The sequence below is a fragment of the Pholis gunnellus genome, assembly GCF_910591455.1.
Source record: "Pholis gunnellus genome assembly, chromosome: 16".
In the NCBI taxonomy this organism is placed as follows: domain Eukaryota; kingdom Metazoa; phylum Chordata; class Actinopteri; order Perciformes; family Pholidae; genus Pholis; species Pholis gunnellus.
Genome location: NC_136543.1, coordinates 6,824,596 through 6,844,404, shown reverse-complemented (window position 1 = coordinate 6,844,404; position 19,809 = coordinate 6,824,596). Strand labels below are relative to the sequence as shown.

General features: G+C 43.7%; 1 protein-coding gene across 1 annotated transcript in view; it reads left to right on the top strand.

Moving 5' to 3' along the window:
* LOC306707868 (dolichyl-diphosphooligosaccharide--protein glycosyltransferase subunit STT3B) overlaps positions 1-18,588 on the top strand; it is a 68,745-nt gene extending 50,157 nt beyond the window's left edge. The window contains exons 5-16 of the mRNA XM_079175509.1: positions 2,791-2,890; positions 4,389-4,487; positions 6,612-6,758; positions 9,935-9,983; positions 10,578-10,732; positions 11,761-11,972; positions 13,416-13,603; positions 14,474-14,645; positions 15,146-15,319; positions 15,997-16,110; positions 17,490-17,696; positions 18,177-18,588. Of these exons, the coding sequence (XP_079031635.1) occupies positions 2,791-2,890; positions 4,389-4,487; positions 6,612-6,758; positions 9,935-9,983; positions 10,578-10,732; positions 11,761-11,972; positions 13,416-13,603; positions 14,474-14,645; positions 15,146-15,319; positions 15,997-16,110; positions 17,490-17,696; positions 18,177-18,251 (1,692 nt within the window). The 3' untranslated portion in view covers positions 18,252-18,588. The remainder of the gene's footprint in view (positions 1-2,790; positions 2,891-4,388; positions 4,488-6,611; positions 6,759-9,934; positions 9,984-10,577; positions 10,733-11,760; positions 11,973-13,415; positions 13,604-14,473; positions 14,646-15,145; positions 15,320-15,996; positions 16,111-17,489; positions 17,697-18,176) is intronic.
* Positions 18,589-19,809: the final 1,221 nt, after the last annotated feature.

Sequence of the window (19,809 nt, the reverse complement as noted above, 5' to 3'; positions counted from 1 at the left end):
TGTTTAGATCCATAATTTCAAATAGAGCCTGTTAGTGCGTGCACACCGACACACACAGACGATGCGCACACACAGCTTTGGTTTCTGTCTCGGCCATTCATCACTGCGTGGTCCTCCAATGTGGCCAGATGGTCAGTATCTCCCATCTTTTTCCTCTGGTCGATTGTGCGCTCTGCGGGCTATGATCCAAACAATCGAGAGGGAAATCTGCAAGCAAGTTGCATCGTAGAGTTTACTGAATAACAGGCGCTGGTGACCACCTTCATGTCACTGTGAAGTTACCGCATTTACCGATCTCTGACTCGTGAAAAGCATGCAAACACGCTGAGCTGAGGTGATGGTGGTGAAGGTTACTCTCACTAAAGAGAGCATGATGACGTTAGCATTTAGCACCTCTGTGTCAAAGTACAGTCTCAGAGCCACCAGCATGGTTGAAGATTCTTAGTCTTGTTTAGAAATGTATTCAACTTGGTGCTTGAGAACACGTCATGGCAAACAAACAAGGATGACCTCTAACAGCTGACTTACTAAACCCTGCTTTAACACCAATTTGGAAAGTGAACTACAAATGATGTAAATGGTAAATACACCGGTTATTAGAGTGATAAAAGATAGTGGACGGAAAAATTCCCATGGTCACTCCGACATGGTATAACCTCCCACGCGTTTGCCCAGTTAAGTACCCAAAGGGGAAAAAACAAGCCAAAAAAAATAATGTTGACTTTTACTCTCTGAGTCAACAATGCACCTCAGTGACGCCAGAGAGTTTAACTGGGATGGATCAATATTTCATAGAGGCTTTTTTATTTACACAAAGTCACTGGTGCGGTTGGCATGGTTTTTGTGAATTAACACCTGCCATGAATGCACAAACGTGCTCACCTGTTCACAGAGCTTCAGTTACAGCAGGTGACGGGGTGACCTCGTCTTTGTGCCGGCTGTAGATTGCAGAGAAAGAAAGACTTAATGCCCCATTTGTTTTTCTCTCTCTGTTATCATACATACTTTGTAGAAATTGGCATGTTTATAGTTGTGTAAATTAAGGTCATTTCTGTGACTCGTTACAGTTCACATGCTACTAATTTTCCGTCACCGTCTGAGAAAACGGATGCAAACTACCGCCAGATTATAATTGCATCTAAGCATTCAGCACGGAATTTATTCAGGGATTTTCTTTTAACTCTCTGCCTTAATGTAGCATATTAATGTTTTTTATCAATTAGACATGTGCTCAGTTTTCCCGTTCACTTTTCATCGTACCGAGCGGGTGCAACGGGGCTCTCTCCGACGAGCCGCTGCGAATAAAAGATCATCAAACAATCTGCGTACATGCGATTCCTTCTCCCGTTTTAACTCGCTCTCCCTCCCTCTGTTTCACTTTCTAGCACTTCCCCACTTTCCTTTCTCTTTTCCTCTGTCTGACTTTCTTTCCCTCAACACTCTTTCTCTATGCTCTCCTCTCTTGATTGTCTAGTGCTCTCACTGGTTACATTTGCCCTTTGCTGTAGTCGAGTAAAGGCAATCCAACACTTGTCAGTGACGTTTTTGTGGAGTCGTTTTTATGGCCCCCACATCCGGCGCTGCGGTATTTAGTGAACCTCAAAAACGGTCGAGGTACAATTTTAGTAGAGCTTTAAAAGTTATTGCCGCATCGAACATGTACAGTGTGATTGCCTAGTTTTTATAGATTCTATATACGTCAGGTTTTTATAGCTCTGTACTTATGTCTAATAGTAAAGCGGCAGTGAGATAGTTTTACATCCCTTCTTGAATGATTCTCTTTAAGGTGGTTGTGTGTAGATTGATGCCCTTTAATTCAATTGTATTTGAAAATGTAGTTCATGTCACATATTCAGAACTTTATTTTATTATCTATACTGTATTTTGGAGCCGTAATAAGTCAAAAGCTACAGTCACTTTCAATCTCACATGGAGACCATTGTGGCAGACTTGTTTTTTATTGTATTGCTTTATCATTACAGAAAGATCACATACACACAAAGGGGGAAAAAATAAATCATGAAAAGATCAGCATTGCCCCGTCTCCTCAAAACCTATTTATTCCTGTGACATATTCAGTGGTTCACACTCTTATCTAGTCGTTGATATGAAAACATCGTCCGTTTCTCTCGACATCACTCCTCCTGAGCTCTTATCCTGCGAGTCAACGGTTACATTCTTACAACAGTTTTGTCTCCGAGTACGTGGTGATGTTTGTGGACTTAAAATGATGCAACCATTTGTCTTCTCTAATAGTCACACCCCACAGCTTTATATACAACGTTGTGTTTTTTTGTCTTCTCTCCATTAGGTGCTGATATAGACAAAATGCAGATATTAAGTTATGGTTGTAATTATTTCATCTTAATTTATTTGTGCTTGATTTCTTTGTCATAAAAGTCCCTTAATTGCACGTTTCTGAAGTGGTCCTGGTTGTTTGATGTATGGTTTTTGTTTCATCCATTTCGTGACAAGCATTTTTCCGATAATCCAACTGTTTTAAAATGTATTTTTTTTAGTAGCTGTCGGCAACAATGTGGGAAACCCATTGTGTCTCAACAGGACTTTCAGGTTTGGATTAATCTCCCGTCAATGAGGCAAACCTGACATCCTTCCCGCAAAGCTGATTTGTAGCGTTTTAACCGGAAACTCTCGACTCAGCGGGGTTACCTCGTTTGAAACAAAATGAAGAATAATTGATCACGCGGGCCGGTTCAATGAAGAAAACCGCTTCAGAGAGAGGACGATGTCCCAGCAGGCTGACTGACGTGTCTTATGTGTGTGTTCCAGGTGTCGGCATGGGGAGGCTATGTGTTTATCATCAACCTGATTCCTCTGCATGTGTTTGTGCTGATGCTGATGCAACGCTACAGCAGAAGACTCTACATCGGTGAGCTGCACACACACACACAAACCACACAAAAGCTTTTAGTGTGCGACTTGATGTTAAAAACGTCCCCACATACGGTCGCTGAAATGGAAAGTGACTGCGTTTTCAGATCCTCTTCCATTAGAACAGAAATGTACGCAACAAACAAGACAAAAACCACTCCTCCTTCCTCTGCGTCTCTCAACATCGTTACCGAAGCATTTGACCCTGAAACGAGCTTAAATGCAGAGTCACGCCTGCACTCGCCTCTCGCAACCGTAAGCGTTCCATCATCTGCAGTGCAGACACCCGTACGCTCACACACACCACTTAACAGTAAATGCAGCCACCTGCTACCTGATCTTTTTCTATTTATTTATTTTTGTTGTTGTTTTTGTGTGAATACCAGAGACGGGCTTGTTATTCCAGCAAACATCTCCGGTTTCACGGACCACGCGGCGGCTCCAGCACATTTATCAGTTGGCTCGCAGAACTCGAGCTCAATCCTTCAAACTCTCCGTCGTCGGCTTAGCCGCGAACAGCCACCGCTGTTGTGGTCAGGAAAAATGAAAGCCGTGCCAAGTATCTTCTACACATGATTATATGTTGCACTCGCTGTAACCGCAAAAGCATAATCTTTGAGAGCTTTGAAAATGAATTATGGCCTCTTCACAGTGAGAGGGGCTTTGACCTACCTCTGCTCCATCTCCCATCGGTTCTTTGCCAACGAAATTCTACTTGACAATGCGGGCTGTTAGATGAAGTGGAAAATACCCTCCTGCCTTCATTGTTCGTCAAGGATGTCGGGCAGAGCATCATCCAGCAACCCCCGTGCACCTTTTGGTAGCAAGTGAGAAATGGAGAAACATATTCTGTTGACAGAAAATACATTAGGTCTACAGGCGTGTCCTATTTTCCTCACCTCTCCTCCTCTTTACATCTCTCGGCTCTTCTTTCCAGCTGTCTCTGATACGAAGGAACATACAAAAAGGCGAAGAAGAAAAAAAGAGAGAAGAAAATCCCGATTTGATACAATGCCTCACAGTCTATGTTCCCTCATGATGCATCTCTCTCTGTCTTGAGTCAATAGCAGATGTGTGAGGAAGAGATAGCTGAGGGCGGTCACAACTACTTCAGAAATGATGCACACTCTTCAGGAACAGTATGAAATCTTAATTAAGCTGCTGCGTCTGCCAATCGGGCCCCCCCCAGCTGCAAAGGTGGGAGTTGCGCTGTTCTCCGCGTCGTCGTCTCACTCCAGGCCTCCCTGCAGCACCGCGCCGAGCCAGCTCCCTATTCCTCAGCAAATGACATTAGATTAGGTATTTTGTATTTACTCCCTCTGAAGTGTGACAGAGAAAATCAATAGACTTTAAATACCTCTGTTGAGGCTGATTTCCCTTAGTAGGGCCCAAACTGGAGTAATGGAGCAGAATAGTTTCTGTGGTGCAATAGTTTATTTTCAGATTGTTTTATTTCTTGTGTGATCCACCTTCTCTTTCTCCTTCTCTCTTTACAGCTTACAGCACTTTTTACATCGTGGGTCTCGTCCTGTCGATGCAGATCCCCTTTGTCGGCTTCCAGCCAATCAGGACCAGCGAGCACATGGCCGCTGCCGGTAAGTCCCGCCCCCTGTACCTCCAAGGTAGCTGATGCTGCGTTCCACTTGGAAGAACAGGTTCCCTTCTAGAAAAGTTTGAACATGAATGAGGGCGGTGGTGACATCAGCATTTCTTGGCTGCCTTAATTTTTTAAGTTATGACTCAATCATAACTCTCTCAGCACATGTCTGAGGTTCTCCAGAGTACGCGACGGGACAGTCCTCAACGTCACTGTTTTGGTTCGCTCTCTTCGGACTCATTTCCTCGTGTATGCTACCGGCCACTGACAAAGTAGGCATCACGTTTGTGAACGCGATCATGTATTTAGCAGCTACATTAATAAAACAAGTAGCAGAATCTTTAACTTCGGAGTTTGGGGGTGAATATTGGACTGATATTAGTCAGGTGGCTAGAAACAAGACTGCTGAATAGTGTTGCTCTCTGTCAGTTCAACGCTAAATAGCCAACTGTTTGCCATATCAACTTAATTAGGTGATAATGTATGTTAATATATGTCAGTGTTGTGTTTACAACTTGTTACTCAGCCAACAACTGGACAAAAAAATCAATTAATGCAGGTTTAATTCTACATTTGTGTCTAAAACACAGACTTGAGTCTTAAATTTCAGTTAAATTGATGGTATTTTAAACTGAATGGACTATTCTGATTACAAGTAACTGGGGCAGACTCTGGTTTTCTACAAAGACACATTAATACTACACAGAGATTGCATTTCAGAGACTTGATGTTTAGTTCCTCTGACCTGCCCTGAACCCTGCCACACAAGGGAAAGGCTCGGGTGGAATGCTGCGGTTCATTTATTAAAGGTGTGACTTTACATAAACCGCTCGCTTGTTATCCAAAGCACCTTACGGTACCGTGGATGCACACACTTTAAGGTTGTTTGGCTGCGGCGGGAATTGAATCCCCCTTCTGCTGACGCCGTTAGTCACGCTCCGTGTGCAGAAGAACACAGGACCCCCTCCGAATATATTCACAAAATAGAATTAAGTAAGCGACTTCACAAGCCGCCCATATGGGTTTAGCGCTGTAAGTACTTTTCGTTTTGGCTTGTGGGTAGTTTATTAAAGCTCCTTCGGTTTTTCGCCACTCAAGAGTGGGCCCATCTGCTGCCTGACGGCACGGATGGGTGCGTATGTACGCGCATGGTTCCTGCGTCCGCGTACATCCAGATTGGGAGAGGACTGTCGCTGACAGCTTTAGGAAACCGAGCAGCACCTTTTTGGAAATTCTCTTAACACTGCAGCAGGCTTACATTGAAGTGTCCCTGTTTTCCTGAGAGTCTACAACACAAACGGAATTATGAGAGGCTTTGAGAAAATGCACCACAAAAAAAATCTCTCAGAGTGTGTTTTTTTATGTCGCTGGGGTAGCAGCTGCTCAGAACATCTGGTGGTGGCATTCAAGGAGCACAGTGGGAGACGAGGACGAGAGTGACAGAGCCGCGGACCTGTCTGTACCGCTGAGACGTCGGCCCCTGAGGGAGGCAGGCAGACAGGCAGGGTGGCACAGACTGACAAGCACGTTAGCGCCGCGGCGGCTCTCCGGGAGACAGACAGGGGCTTAACCTTGGAAATGGGTGAGACCTGCTGTGGGCGGTGGTGGCGCTAGTGGAGGAGTAAGGCGATTTCACACGAGATTTGTCAAAGTCTTGAGAGGTGACGAAAGCGAGAGCAACCAGACCTCTTTTTAAATGTTTGATATCGTACTCGCCAGACAAACTGAGAAGACGCACCGGAGAAAAGGGCTCTGAGAAAGTGACAGAGCAAAGGAACGGAGGAAAGAAGAGATCTAAAGGGGGGGGGGCTGCAAAAAGGAGGACAATGCTCTGGAAAGAGACGGGCTTATTCACACAAACCTGTCTCATGCATTTGAAATATGTTGTCCCACAGTATTTGTCTTTGACACCTGCATGAACAGCCGAAGGGGCTACCGCGAACGGCTATGTTGAGAATTCTGCCGAACTGACAGCGCCGCTTCTTAACCACGAAAGAAAAAAAAAGGCCGTCTTGGTGCCCTGCAGGAGACAACATGAATCGGGGCCTTCTCAAATATTCAGTGTGAGTTTCCTGTGTACGTTTGCTCATTCTTTGCTTTCTGCCTGTGGCTTCTTTCCCAGGTGTGTTTGCACTTCTCCAAGCCTACGCCTTCCTGCAGTACCTGAAGGACCGGCTGACCAGACAGGAGTTCCAGACACTCTTCCTCCTCGGAGTCTCTCTTGCCGCCGGCGTGGTCTTCCTCACCGTCATCTATCTCACTTACACAGGTCTGTATGTCCGCTCACACACTTTCTCAGTTCACATACATGGAGGCCGTCATTTATTGTGTTCTTTTGTCCTCGTAAGTCGAGCTGAAACAATTGATTACTTGGTTGACAGAATATTACTCCATGCATAACAATCAATTAAGTCGCTCGTCAAGCAAAAATGCCCCAACGTTTTTGCTTCCAGCTATACAATGTAGAGTATTTGCGGCTTTTATTCTATGTAGTGTCATTTAATATTGAATGTCTTTGGGATTTATACTGTTAGTCGGACAAAACAAGCAACGTGAAGACATATCGTCGGGTTCTACAAAATTGTGCCTAAATGAATTGAAAAAGTCAATGGATGAATTTATACAAAAAATATGATCATTTCTCCTTATAAGCACGTATCACCAGTACCAATATCATGGCTTAGCAAGTGGGGAGACTTCTCATCAAACTGAGCAGCTCATCCTGTATTGATTAGTACTATTCTTTTCATTGATTGGCTTTTACAGATATCACTGTAGTTTATAGAAATCAGATGCAAAGAGAACAGAAATGGAAAATGTATGAGGAACTATTTCTCACTGTCACTGAGAGATTCAGCGGCAGAAACACTTTGAGTGGACCGACATTGATTGTAAGGAGTTTCCGTGAGCGATTGCAATCTAGTGTGTCCTTGGTTTATTTCCTGTTTCAGTCCAGTGTCGAGATATAAAATCACTTTCTAATGTTATTTTCATACTTCAACGGTAATGTTTACTGCCCCGTCTAAAAGAAATGACCCTGAGTTTGGCTGTGATTTGGTGGACAAATAGCCTTTTGTGGAAGGATCAGTTGACTAGTTTTTTTTGATGATGATCCAGATCTGGGATTTCAGCCATTTTAAATTTAGTTTTCTTTATTCAGCCAAAAGTTAGTGTGTTCGTACACTATTCCCCGACGGTCTGGCCTCCCCGGTGGGCTGCCATCAAATGAAACCTCGAAGGCAAATGATGAACAAATATAAACTGATACGGGTGCTAGTTGGAGAGCGTTTGTTGGAGGGTTGTGCGAGGGCCTTTCTGTGGAATCATTTCTGTTGTTTTTGGTCGGCCTGGTTGAACCCTGATGCGCACAGCCGGCTGCTTGAACTTTGTCCTTGTTAATGTTTTCCTCCATTACTTTCAGCTCTGCCTGCTTTCCGACCTTTCAAATGTTGCCTCCTTGCTGTTTATTGATTTGTATTTGTCTCCAGCTGAAGTGTTGAGATTTAAGATGACACAGCCTATAGCTCTTATTTTGACACTGGCGCTGCTCCTCTGATCTAGCGGTTCATTACCTCGGACTGCTCTCAAGGAAGAAACCGGTATCGTATCGCTTTTTAAGAGGAGAGCTCGCTCATCGTATATGCACACCTTTTCTGCAGCGTGTAATGAGCATCAATAAAGCATGACTGCTTTTTTTTTTTTTTTACCCGACATAATATATTGGCTCTCTCACCTTGATGAAGGCAGCAGATTATTTACTTGCCTTAACCAACAATCTGTCACTCCAGATTATGTAAACACGACAGCCAGGGCTTTGAGACGGTGGCACATCACATCTGCAGTAACATTGGCATCCTTAGATTGGTCGCCCGCCCGCGTTAGAACCGATTTTGGATACAGACGTCCCGTGAGGAACCCCGACATCAACTGGACGTCTGGTAAACGTTGTAATGCGTCGGCCAACTGAAGGCAGCAGTGGGAGTAGATGACTGTTTGGTGATGTGCCAGTTTCGCAGTGAAACTGCACATGTCCTTCTCTGTCAGACCTTTTCATCTCATAAGAATCTCTGCAGCAGCGTGGCCGGGTGTGTGTTTTTTTTTCTCCTCTTGAACACGGAGCCAAGTATTGATCGGTTAAATCAGTGTCATCCTGTAAATCAACTCTCAAAAATATCTCCTTCATCCCTCTTTTACTGCTTCTTCAGATATTGTTCTTGCCTGCTTCGGTTCAGCGCTTTGTGGCGTCTTATTTAGAAGTACTCTTATGGTTTTGGTGATTATTTCATCATTAATATCAAACAAATTAGCCACAATCTCTCTCGAGGAGCATCAAAGGACTCGGATTTAGCTCCATGTTGGTGCAAACATGTCACAAGAGTTGAGATGTGGGGCCGCGGCTTTTGTTTGTGTTGTCTGCGCACATACAGTAGGAGTGTGTGAGTGGCTGTGAGAGCCCCCAGGCAACAGTGGAGAGCTGAAATGTATTCCACATCAAAGCCGAACCAAAATAAGACATTTGTATGCGTTCGTAAAATGCCCTGTGAGGTCTAATTTGCAGCTTAAATGGTTTCAGTTAAATTTATAAACAACTCAATTCAAGTAATTACGTAGCATCAATAGAATACATTTTCAGCATCGACACGTTCGCTTTGGTTTTTCTTGGAGGGAAATTGATCTTAAAATGATCATAAATCTGTAGAACATGATGCAAATATTTTAAATAAGATTAACAAATGTGCACAACCCTTTGTGCGTAATTTTGGGTATTAAGAAATGTCTGCTCCAATCTTCACACAATCTAACATACAGTATTCCATGTAGGTCATAAGCCCTTGAATATAGAAACGACTTATTGTAGTACATTGTAGGACAAATGTAGACATTATTGTGCTTTTTATCCAGGAAAGAGGCGGCTACCCTGGTCTCTAGCATTTCTTTAAAGTTCAGTCCGCTCCAAGATGCTGGCAAAGTTGACTTATCGCAGCAACGGGCTGAAGGGGCCGAGGCGGCGTCGATGTATATTTGGTTTTCACAGCAAAAGAACACGTCCACCACCAAGCAATCGCATATTAATAAACCATATATGTCCATTTATAGGCTACTGTATGGAATATATATTTGATAAATTAATGTTTTTTAAACGAGGGCTGATGAGCTATTCTGTCTTTTAAGAATTTATAGAATATTGTTCACATCAAAATTACACACGATTTCACCAAAATCCCAGACTTCCCAGTTTTCCCTCAGCAAAGGAAAAACGAATGGAAATGTTTTCTATTTGTTTTTATACATTCTTCTCTTGACCTGTAACGACCTTAATCTCGCCTTTACATAAACATCGCTCAACAAGCTTCCTGCGCGCCTAGCAGCACTCGTATTCCAAGGCTCGAGTGGTAAAACACAAATGTTATATATTTCTGTATTGATCGTCTTTTCTTTCCCCAGGATACATCGCTCCGTGGAGTGGTCGCTTCTACTCTCTCTGGGACACCGGGTAAGCTCTGCTGACCTTCACACTCTCACTGTCGATGGAACACTTGTTCAGTCGAGCCCCCCCACCATCCCAGAGGAACAGTACAGCCCGGCCTCTGTGTTTAACTATTGTCTTACTTTCAAACAGCACCAGGCACCCTGTGTTCTCTGAATGCTCTGCAATGTGTTTGATATTTCAGCACACCCAATCAATCCCCCCCTCCCCTTCCGCCACCCTGTTTGCTGACTGAAGCAGTATGGGATAGTTTTTTCTTTCCTCTGGAGGCTCATACTAATTTCTTAATGTGCTGTGTGTTTTCTCTTACCCAGCTGTACTCACTAAACACTTTGGTGAGAGATATTTCAAGTTGTATAGAAACTGCTGTGTAAAAGTCCCGTGGTGAATAAAGAGCAAACACACAGATCAGAAAAACATTAGTCATCTTGAGCGCTATATATTTGTTGATATTTTACCGGGGAGGTAAATAGTTTTTTCCCCCCCTTTCATAATTCTGGAGTTAATCAGGAGGATCTAATGTATAATTTGTCTGAACACTCCCAACATGATTAACATCCCTCCTGTGTCTCCCCTTCTCATTCTTCTCTCCGTCTCCAGCTACGCCAAGATCCACATCCCCATCATCGCGTCGGTGTCGGAGCACCAGCCGACGACGTGGGTCTCCTTCTTCTTCGACCTCCACATCCTGGTCTGCACGTTCCCAGCAGGCCTCTGGTTCTGCATCAAGAACATCAATGATGAACGAGTGTTTGGTAGGAGCGATTTGTCTGATCAATGCTCTCAAAGCTTTAAATTCCATTGTGGCATAGAGTTACATTACTCCACTCTCTCCTTTAATGACACCGTCAGTGTCTCTTATAAACACAGGACCCTCCGAGATTATGTAGCAATCCTCTAGGTTTATGCCAGCAAATTAGTTTATTTATACTTTCATTCATGTTTATGGATGCCATGCAAGCAGTGTGACTAACATCATTTAAAGCTCTGTGATTGGATTTTTTTTTTTTTGTACCAAAATGCACAGCTTCCAACCTTTTGCTTGCATGTACCGTACACAGGCTGACATTTTTTTTATCTAATATTCTAATATTTTCTCACTCCGTTGATGACTCTGTCATTTCTTATCAGTTTTACTGATGTAATCCTTTAATATGTAATTGTCGCTGTCATTTATCTGCTTTATTAAGTGTGAGCTATAATAAACATGCACTATCTCTAAATGGTATGTAATAAGTCAAATTAAGAGAGTGTAGTGATCAGGACTCGTATCCCTGGATGTGGATGAACGCCTCCTGGTTTAGGAAACATCCTCATTATAGTATCGTCCTTGTTTCCGATATTGTCACGCTCACTCAGCTTTCCCTCTGCCTGAAAGAAAAGCACTGAGGAGGGCTTGAGAAACAACTCAAACAGAACTTTTATTTGTACGGAGAAAGATCAAGGGCAGAGAACCTTTTGAGCGCGAGAAGAGTTTTTCAGCAACCCGTCTCTCCCTCAGACTTAATCAGCCAATTACAGCTATTGATTAGCCATGCACCTGTTGAGCCGGGTCGGCACTTTTCAAGGACGGAAAAGCGGCCAGCGCGCTCTCTCCACTTAGGGTTTGAGCTCTTCAGAGCCGACACAGACTGATTATGCTGCCTTACAACTCAATTTCTCGTCCTCGCAAACACCGGCCCCTTTCCCTCCGTCCTTTACATTCACACCGTCTTTCTCCTCGTCTGACCTTTGTCTACTTTTTTCTCCCCCCCCCCCCCCGCCTCTCTTGTTGTCATTCCAGTGGCCCTGTACGCCATCAGCGCCGTCTATTTCGCCGGCGTGATGGTGCGTCTGATGCTGACACTGACGCCGGTGGTGTGCATGCTGTCTGCGGTGGCTTTCTCCAGCGTCTTTGAGCATTACATGGGCGACGACACCAAGAGGGAGAAACCACCCGCTGAAGACAGCAGCGACGAGGACGACAAGAGGAATTCTGGGAATCTTTATGACAAGGTTAAGACGGGACGGAATGATCGTAGAAATTTGCATCTAATAAGGAAACCTCACTGACTGTACGGACCGTTGCGGTTTGGCTTCATCATTTGCACGTCTGTCAGCTTCCCTCCCTCCGCACCAGTTTAGCTTGTCAGATTGGGTAAACTGTGATTCAGCTGCAGCTGTTTGATGCTGTTGTCATAATTTGAGCCGTCTCACTCGGTGGAGTGTTAATCCGACTGCTGTCTTTGTCTATTCCGGTCCACCTCTTAATCACGTTTCATGTGTTGCCCACAAATAGCCGTCTTTGAGAAGTGTTGCCGAGATATAAAAATGTAGCTCGTGCAACAATTTTGTGAAAGTAACAGATGCTTAAAAAAAAATGACACATTGAAGCCAGTTTTTAAACATCAAGATGTCAATGTTGGACGTCTGTTTATGGTGACGGGGCTTGTTACACATCATTGCTGTGATGAACATTTTGGATAAATTTGTGAGCTTTGCTGTTACTGCAAGCTTCACACAATGTGATACAAATTGTGATAAATATTTCTGCTGATAGTTTACAAAACACGTTGGAAAAAGTAGTGCTGTGCCAATAATCGAGGAATAGAAGTCTGCAGGCTGATACAAACAATGCAAGTTTAAAAAATGATGGTTCTGAGGTCAGAAATAGATAAATCATTGAGATTACAGAAAGTTTTGAGACTAATATTGAATGTATTTGATTATTATTATCAATGTAAAACATTATATACAACATTTACAGTGAAAATTCAGGTACAAAGTAAAAAACATCAAACTAGAAAACACAAAACCGTTCCATGTTCGTGGAAGGTTTAGAGTTAAAGGCTTTACCGCTAACCAAATGTGCCCCCTATATTAGTTATAAATTGTCTGTTAACCTTTATTTAAAGTCTTATTTCTATTAATATGCCCTTTAGAACAAATAACTATCACACCACAGCAAGACCGTTGACACACACACACACACACACACTAATTAAAACAATCACAAATATTATCAAAGATATCAGCATGTACGTCTGTATCTCAGTGGACTTGGTGTCTGTAACATATTGTTTTGCTGCTCATTCCTACAGTAAGGGGCAGAGCGCTACCCACATCTATCGTCGCTCACTTAGAGCCTCAGTTTGTGTCACAGGATGTAATTGGATGCGCTGGAGAAGGAAACATTTTCACATTATGCAGATTTCTTTCCCTCCAGACTTTTTATAGCCTGAACAATTCTCTGCTGTGAGTGTGAAATTATTAACTCATCCCGAGGTCCATCTCACATTCCTCAGTGATGCATCAAACGGTACAGAAAACATCAGGATGATGTAAGATACTTTGCCCAATTAGTTCATTCAACGATTTAATCCACTCAATAATTCATCTCCCCGGAAACTCTGCAGACCGTTTCCTGTCCGTCACAACAGTGTTTGTCTCCCCCCTCAGGCCGGTAAGGTGCGCAAACACGTGTCTGAGCAGGAGAAGGCCGAGGAGGGTCTGGGCCCCAACATCAAGTCCATCGTCACCATGCTGATGCTGATGCTGCTGATGATGTTCGCCGTCCACTGCACCTGGGTCACCAGCAACGCCTACTCCAGTCCCAGTGTGGTGCTGGCCTCGTACAACAACGACGGGTACGCATCACGCACGCACGCACGCACACACACACACACACACACACACACACACACACACACAATGCGGTTGTAATGTGGAAGCGGACGTTAGACGGCGAGGAGCCGAAGTTTCAAGTAATATTTCATAACGCAGAAGAACTGATTGCTCAACCTTGCATGCAAATGAACACACGCGCACGTGTGCAGGATCGAGGCAGCGCATGAATATTTCATCAGAGGTTTGTGGAAATATTGATATGTGCACCTGTGAGCTTTAATATGATTGCTTAACCCATCGTCGTTACAGAAGTCGTCCATCTCTGAATTTATAAAAAAAAAAGCCGATATATTATTCTCTCTTGAGATTCTTTACAGGAATAATTATTCTCTTTAAGCATAAAGGAGGAAATATTGAAGGCCAAGATTAAATGGTTGATGCAAGTCTTCATGCATATATTAATGGAACCACGGCAGCTCCCAGACAATGGTTTTAGCTGTGCTGCTGGGAGCAGCATAGCTGTCACTGCTCTTTCTTTTCGCACATATACGCCCACGCATGGCACACATACACGCGCACGCACACACACACACACACACACACACACACACACACACACACACACGCACACGCACACACACAATATGATTACCTTCCCTACAACTAATTGGTTGCTTGCTTTTAGGTCCTCCTCGAGGTAAATTTAGGACATGAGTGTGTGTTTTTACCCCCCCCCCCCCCACACACACACCTCGAGTTTATTATGCACGGATGCTCTATTTTCAGCTGCTGTTGCCCTTCTGATTCAAAGTCTTAACGGAAATATTATTAGCCTCCGCAGCCATACGCCTGTCAACACTGTTACCTGTCAACTGTGATTTCCTTGTTAGGACGCGCAACATCCTGGATGACTTCAGGGAGGCCTACTACTGGCTGAGGCAGAATACAGACGAGCACGTCCGCGTCATGTCGTGGTGGGACTACGGTTACCAGATAGCCGGCATGGCCAACAGGACCACGCTAGTCGATAACAACACATGGAACAACAGTCACATAGCGCTGGTGAGTCTATTTTAGCCTTCATCTCCATCGCTCTCTTCCTGTTTTGATCCATGCACACATACCTCGTGCAAGATGTCTTCTATGAATAGCGAGCTCGTCAGTGCATTTTATACATAACTGCCACATAGTATAAAACCGCTCCTTCCAACAAGCCAGATAATCTTGTTTGCTTCAACTTTTCCCGTTGAATTTACACTGTAGGGGGATTTCAGTTAATTGCTGTCAGAATCTGTGGGTTTGATTTATGTTTTTTTTTCTTCTCATTTCTGCTGCCAAATGTACACAAATGTTTTTTTGTCTTTTAGTTAAAAGCCCCCTAGCTTTCTTCTCTCTTGCTTTCTACCTGCTGACTGTTGTCACTTCAGTAATGTAATTACAGAAGATACAAGATGGATGTCTGTTTAATAATTCCTGTTACCATTGCTGTATTTGAAGCATCGCGTCTTGTGAAACGGAGATAACAACAAATTAAACTTGTCGTTCTGCACGGATGTTTCTAGGTGGGGAAAGCCATGTCTTCCAACGAGAGCGCGGCCTACACAATTATGAGGTCGTTGGATGTGGACTACGTGCTGATTATCTTCGGAGGAGTGATCGGCTACTCGGGAGACGATATAAACAAGTTCCTGTGGATGGTGAGGATCGCAGAGGGAGAGCACCCAAAGGACATCAGGGTGAGTGAGACCTGCCCGTCACTGCAGCTTTTCTCTTGTTGCCTGTATACACGATACACGGCCACCAAATCTGTGTTCTCCAGGAGAAATCTAACCAAGGAAGCCACGTTTATCTAATCCACAACCCTGATTACAGAACCGGGCTATTCGATAGTGTGACGTTTAAGCAAGTCGACTGTAGCCATGGCACTTAAAGCAATAGTTAAAGTAGTTGTTTAACAGTTTGAGGAAAACACTTATTCGCTTGATTTAACTCTAATGGCGCTACAGTTAGCAAATGGTTCTCTTAGCTTAGCATAAATACCGGAAACCAGTAGGAACGGTGAGCCTGGTTCTGTCAGAATTCAACAAAATCTGCCTAACAGCACCTCCTAAAGAGGTTCACATGCTATTGTTTAACATTTGAAGTTGCAAAATAAGTGATTTTTGAACTAGTGTGGGACAATAGTTTACAAACATTTTTTTATGTTTTTGTGAGCACAGAAGTGAGTATTAGTAAATAGTTTGTATCCATCTTGCCCTATGTGAGCCTCCTCAATTAGTTACATCGTCCCTTCAAATGTTCATATTCTTATCCACCTCTATCGTTATCTCCAGTCAGCGAGTTCTGCTAAATGACTTCACCATCTACTCGTCTGGACCTCATCCTCCCTTAACCTGATCTATGTCTTCTTTAGGAGAGCGACTACTTCACCCCTCAGGGAGAGTTCAGAGTGGATAAGGCCGGTTCACCGACTCTGCTCAACTGCCTTATGTACAAGATGTCCTACTACCGATTTGGTGAAATGCAGGTGAGGAGAGATTTCTAATCAAAGACTCTTTTGCTCTCTGGCTAAGGAAAAAAACTCTACTACTGTGCAGGTCTTTAGTCATTTTTTCCAGGTCAGGTCAAGGCTACCGGGAACCTAAATAATGAGTTCCAGCTTTGGGCAAAGATCAGAAAGTAACAAGCAGCTGCTGTCACCGAAGAAGTTAAAAAGAAAAAGTGCTATTACTGTATTTTATGCAGCTTTGCCATAGAATAACAAGCAGCTGTCGCCACCAAAGGTGTAAATCTTCTTGCTACTGTATCTTAAAAGCAGCGTTGGCTGACACAGGCGGAAGAGGATTTAAGAAGATGCCTTGGGGAGCACCTGAGGATCGGAGAGGAGGATGGAGGGGGTGGGGGATGAAGTCTGGAGGAGGAATATGAGGGATTGCCGGAATCTTTCAAATGTTCCAGGGCTACTTCTGGCAGGTAGCAGTGGAGAGATGAGAGAGATCATTTCTGCCAGGTGCTTACATCCCCGCTGTAGCCCGGCCAACAGGAGAATCAATGCGGCCGCCATGCGTAGACGGACTCAGCTCAAGCTGTGTGTGGCTCACAGCGCTGTTTCGAGGAGAAAAAGATGGAGGGACGGAGGGAGGAAAGAGAGAGTAGGGAGGGTAGATTAGGTTTACGAAAACAGGATGTGACAAGTGGAAACAGGCTTACATTACATCAGGAAGAAAACGATGAGTAGATGGCTGGGGATACAGTTTGTAGTGGCGAGTGGAGATTAATGGATAATGCTGACGATGCATGATACAGGACAGAATAGAAAGTATGTAATGAAAAGAATATCTCTCCAAAAACCAGCTGATTTATCTTTTTTTAAAGTTGAACAGCGCTAGTGAATGCACGGCGACGGACTAAACTATTGTGACGGTTTTAACATGCCTCACGCTGTGTCCTCTGAAGCAGCCTTAAGGCGTACAGGAGATGAGAACGTGGAGCATAAAGAGTCTGGAGAGGTAGAGTAGGGAGTGACTTTGAGAATAGTGGGGATGAGGGCAAAATCAAATGTGGGAAGGACACAGTGGAGGATTTTCGAGTCAAATAATGGGAAGGAGAGATTGTGAGTGGTTCATACATAGTTGCCAAAGGACAGATGCTGCACAGTAATCAAAGAGCTATCGAACCTTTTACATTTAGTTTGTCCTCTAAGTTCTAAGTCCTTTCATTTAACTCTGATATTTTGGGAGATTAATAAACTCTTTTTCCACCAAAAAAGCTTTTTTCAAGTCAATTTCATCTACATAGCCCAATATCACAAATGATTTGTTTACCCTCGCTTTGGATGAGGAGAAACTCTCCAAACGAACGTCTACATGCAACATTTTAACCGAGACAACCTTATCCGTCTCCCAGCTGGACTTCCGGACGCCTCCCGGCTTCGACCGGACGCGCAACGCCGAGATCGGCAACAAGGACATCAAGTTCAAGCACCTGGAGGAGGCGTTCACCTCGGAGCACTGGCTGGTGAGGATCTACAAGGTCAAGAACCTGGACAACAGGGAGCCGCTGGACCACAAGCTTCGCAGTGTAGTGCCCAAGCAGAAGTACACCTCCAAAAAGGTAACAGAATACATCCTGTTTTATTGTTTTTTATATATATATATATATATATATATATATATATATATATATATATATATCTGTGTTTCCCCTACCATGTTATTGGGGGGGGTGGCCCGCAAAGAACTTGTATGTTATAATAAACAACATAGGCTGTAACCAGCATAATTTACTCACTCAAATACATATTATTTTACTCTTAAATGACTCTGTGATGATAAACCAGAGCATATGCTCAAATATAAGTATTTAAGACCAGTTTAGTCAGTCTGTACTTATTTGTATACACGTATATTGAAGCTCAGTGGCTCATAATCAACACTTTCTGTGACACTAAATTCACCATATTCAGTCATAGTCATTCGATCATACGAGTAGATTCTACTTGTTGCCAGAAGTGATATGCAAGTTGTTTGACTCCAAGATGAAAAATGATTTCAGAGAATACATTTTTTTTTCTTCTTCTGTCGCTCTAACCAGACTGCCAAGAGGAAGCGAGGACACATCAAGAACAAGCTGGCCCTGAGGAAAGGCAAGAAACTCCAAAAGAAATAATGGCGACGATGAACTCTTCTAGCAAAACAACTGCGAAGAAACCTCTTAACAACCAATGAAGAAGAACACAGGGGCCGTTTATCTGGCACTCGGTCTCAAGCGCGTCTCTTTAGAGCGCCCCCGTGTGTCGAGGAAGTGTCATATCTGGCTAGCTGCAGAACCGTTTTAATCCCGAGGACCTTTTGTCTTGCTTAATTTCTCCCGTTTTTTGTTTTTTTTTGTGTTTTCTAGTTTGTCTGTTTTTTACTTTGTACTTGAATGTGTGGCGAGGCATAGGGCTGCTCTGCTTGGTTCGGCGTCGATTAACTTTTTGTGGTACGTTTAATTAACTGCTTATCAGTGCGGGGGGGTGGGGTGGGTGGGTGGGGGGGGAGAGAGGAGAGAGACTAGGAACATTTGCACCAAAGACCCATCGACCTTGCTCCACGGCACATGTGAACTCATTACTGCGAGTGAGGGAGTGAAAGCTGAGGACTGGTTCCTGACGCGTGTACAGAGGACGGTATGCGGCATGGAGGAACGTCACCGTCTAGGCACAGCCCGTCTGTAAAATGAGCCTTTGTATCATCATCCTCTCCTTTATGTCTGCCTTGCATCCCCGACCTTCTTTTTCAACAAATTCTTTAGAGAAAAAAAAAAATTGGCCTAATATGTAAATATGTTGTGTAAAGAATAAGTCTAAACGGATGATAATATATTGGATTATTGTGGTGATTTTTAAATCTGCAGTTGTCGGTTCTCTTACTTTCTTTATGTGATTGTTTTGTTGATTTTTGTTTGTTTGTATGACAGCAAATAGATCAGTGAATGCAATAATTCTTGTACAGAGGGGCTTAAGATTTTGTTGGAAGAATGAATGTGAATTTTTACAATGCCCCCCCGACACCAACACCCCCTTTTTCCATAAATGGCATAGATTGTACATTTCTGCTGCTAGGGATTTAAAGAAGGAAGCAGGCAATGGTTGTGAAAAGTAGTGATACTAAATGAGGCCTCCTCTCCTGCAGAGGGAGCGCTCTAGTGCAGTGTGCAGAGCCTAGTGCCTCATCGCTGGTCACCATCGCCTCGATACTTTGTGACCGTCTGCTCTCTCAGCTTTTTGTTCAGCTCATCATGTATCAACGCAGCGGGTCGGGTGCTTCGACCAGACTGAGGCAATTGGGAACTGGGAATAGACTGGTGAACTGTGAAAGGGGGGGTAGTTGGTACTCAAGCACTGAAACTGAGTAGGAAACACAACTGAGGTGAGGAAAGGTAGAAACTTCCATCCTTGTCTGAGACAACGGTGGACCGACGACCATCTATATTGTACTTTAGAGCTGTGTCCTGATTCCATACTGCATTTAAGACGATGTCTTAAAAGGTATTGATTAAGCGGTTAAGTCACACTTTAGACTTAACTGCTATTCTCTAACGTGATATTAAATTGCTTCACGTGTAAACTTGGTGGAGTGGCCCTTTAATTTTCTGTCCATTGACTAATATTTTCAGCTCTAGTAAGTCTACTAGATGTGATGTATCTCTGCTCCTTGTTGCATCTCCTCCATGGAAGAAAAAA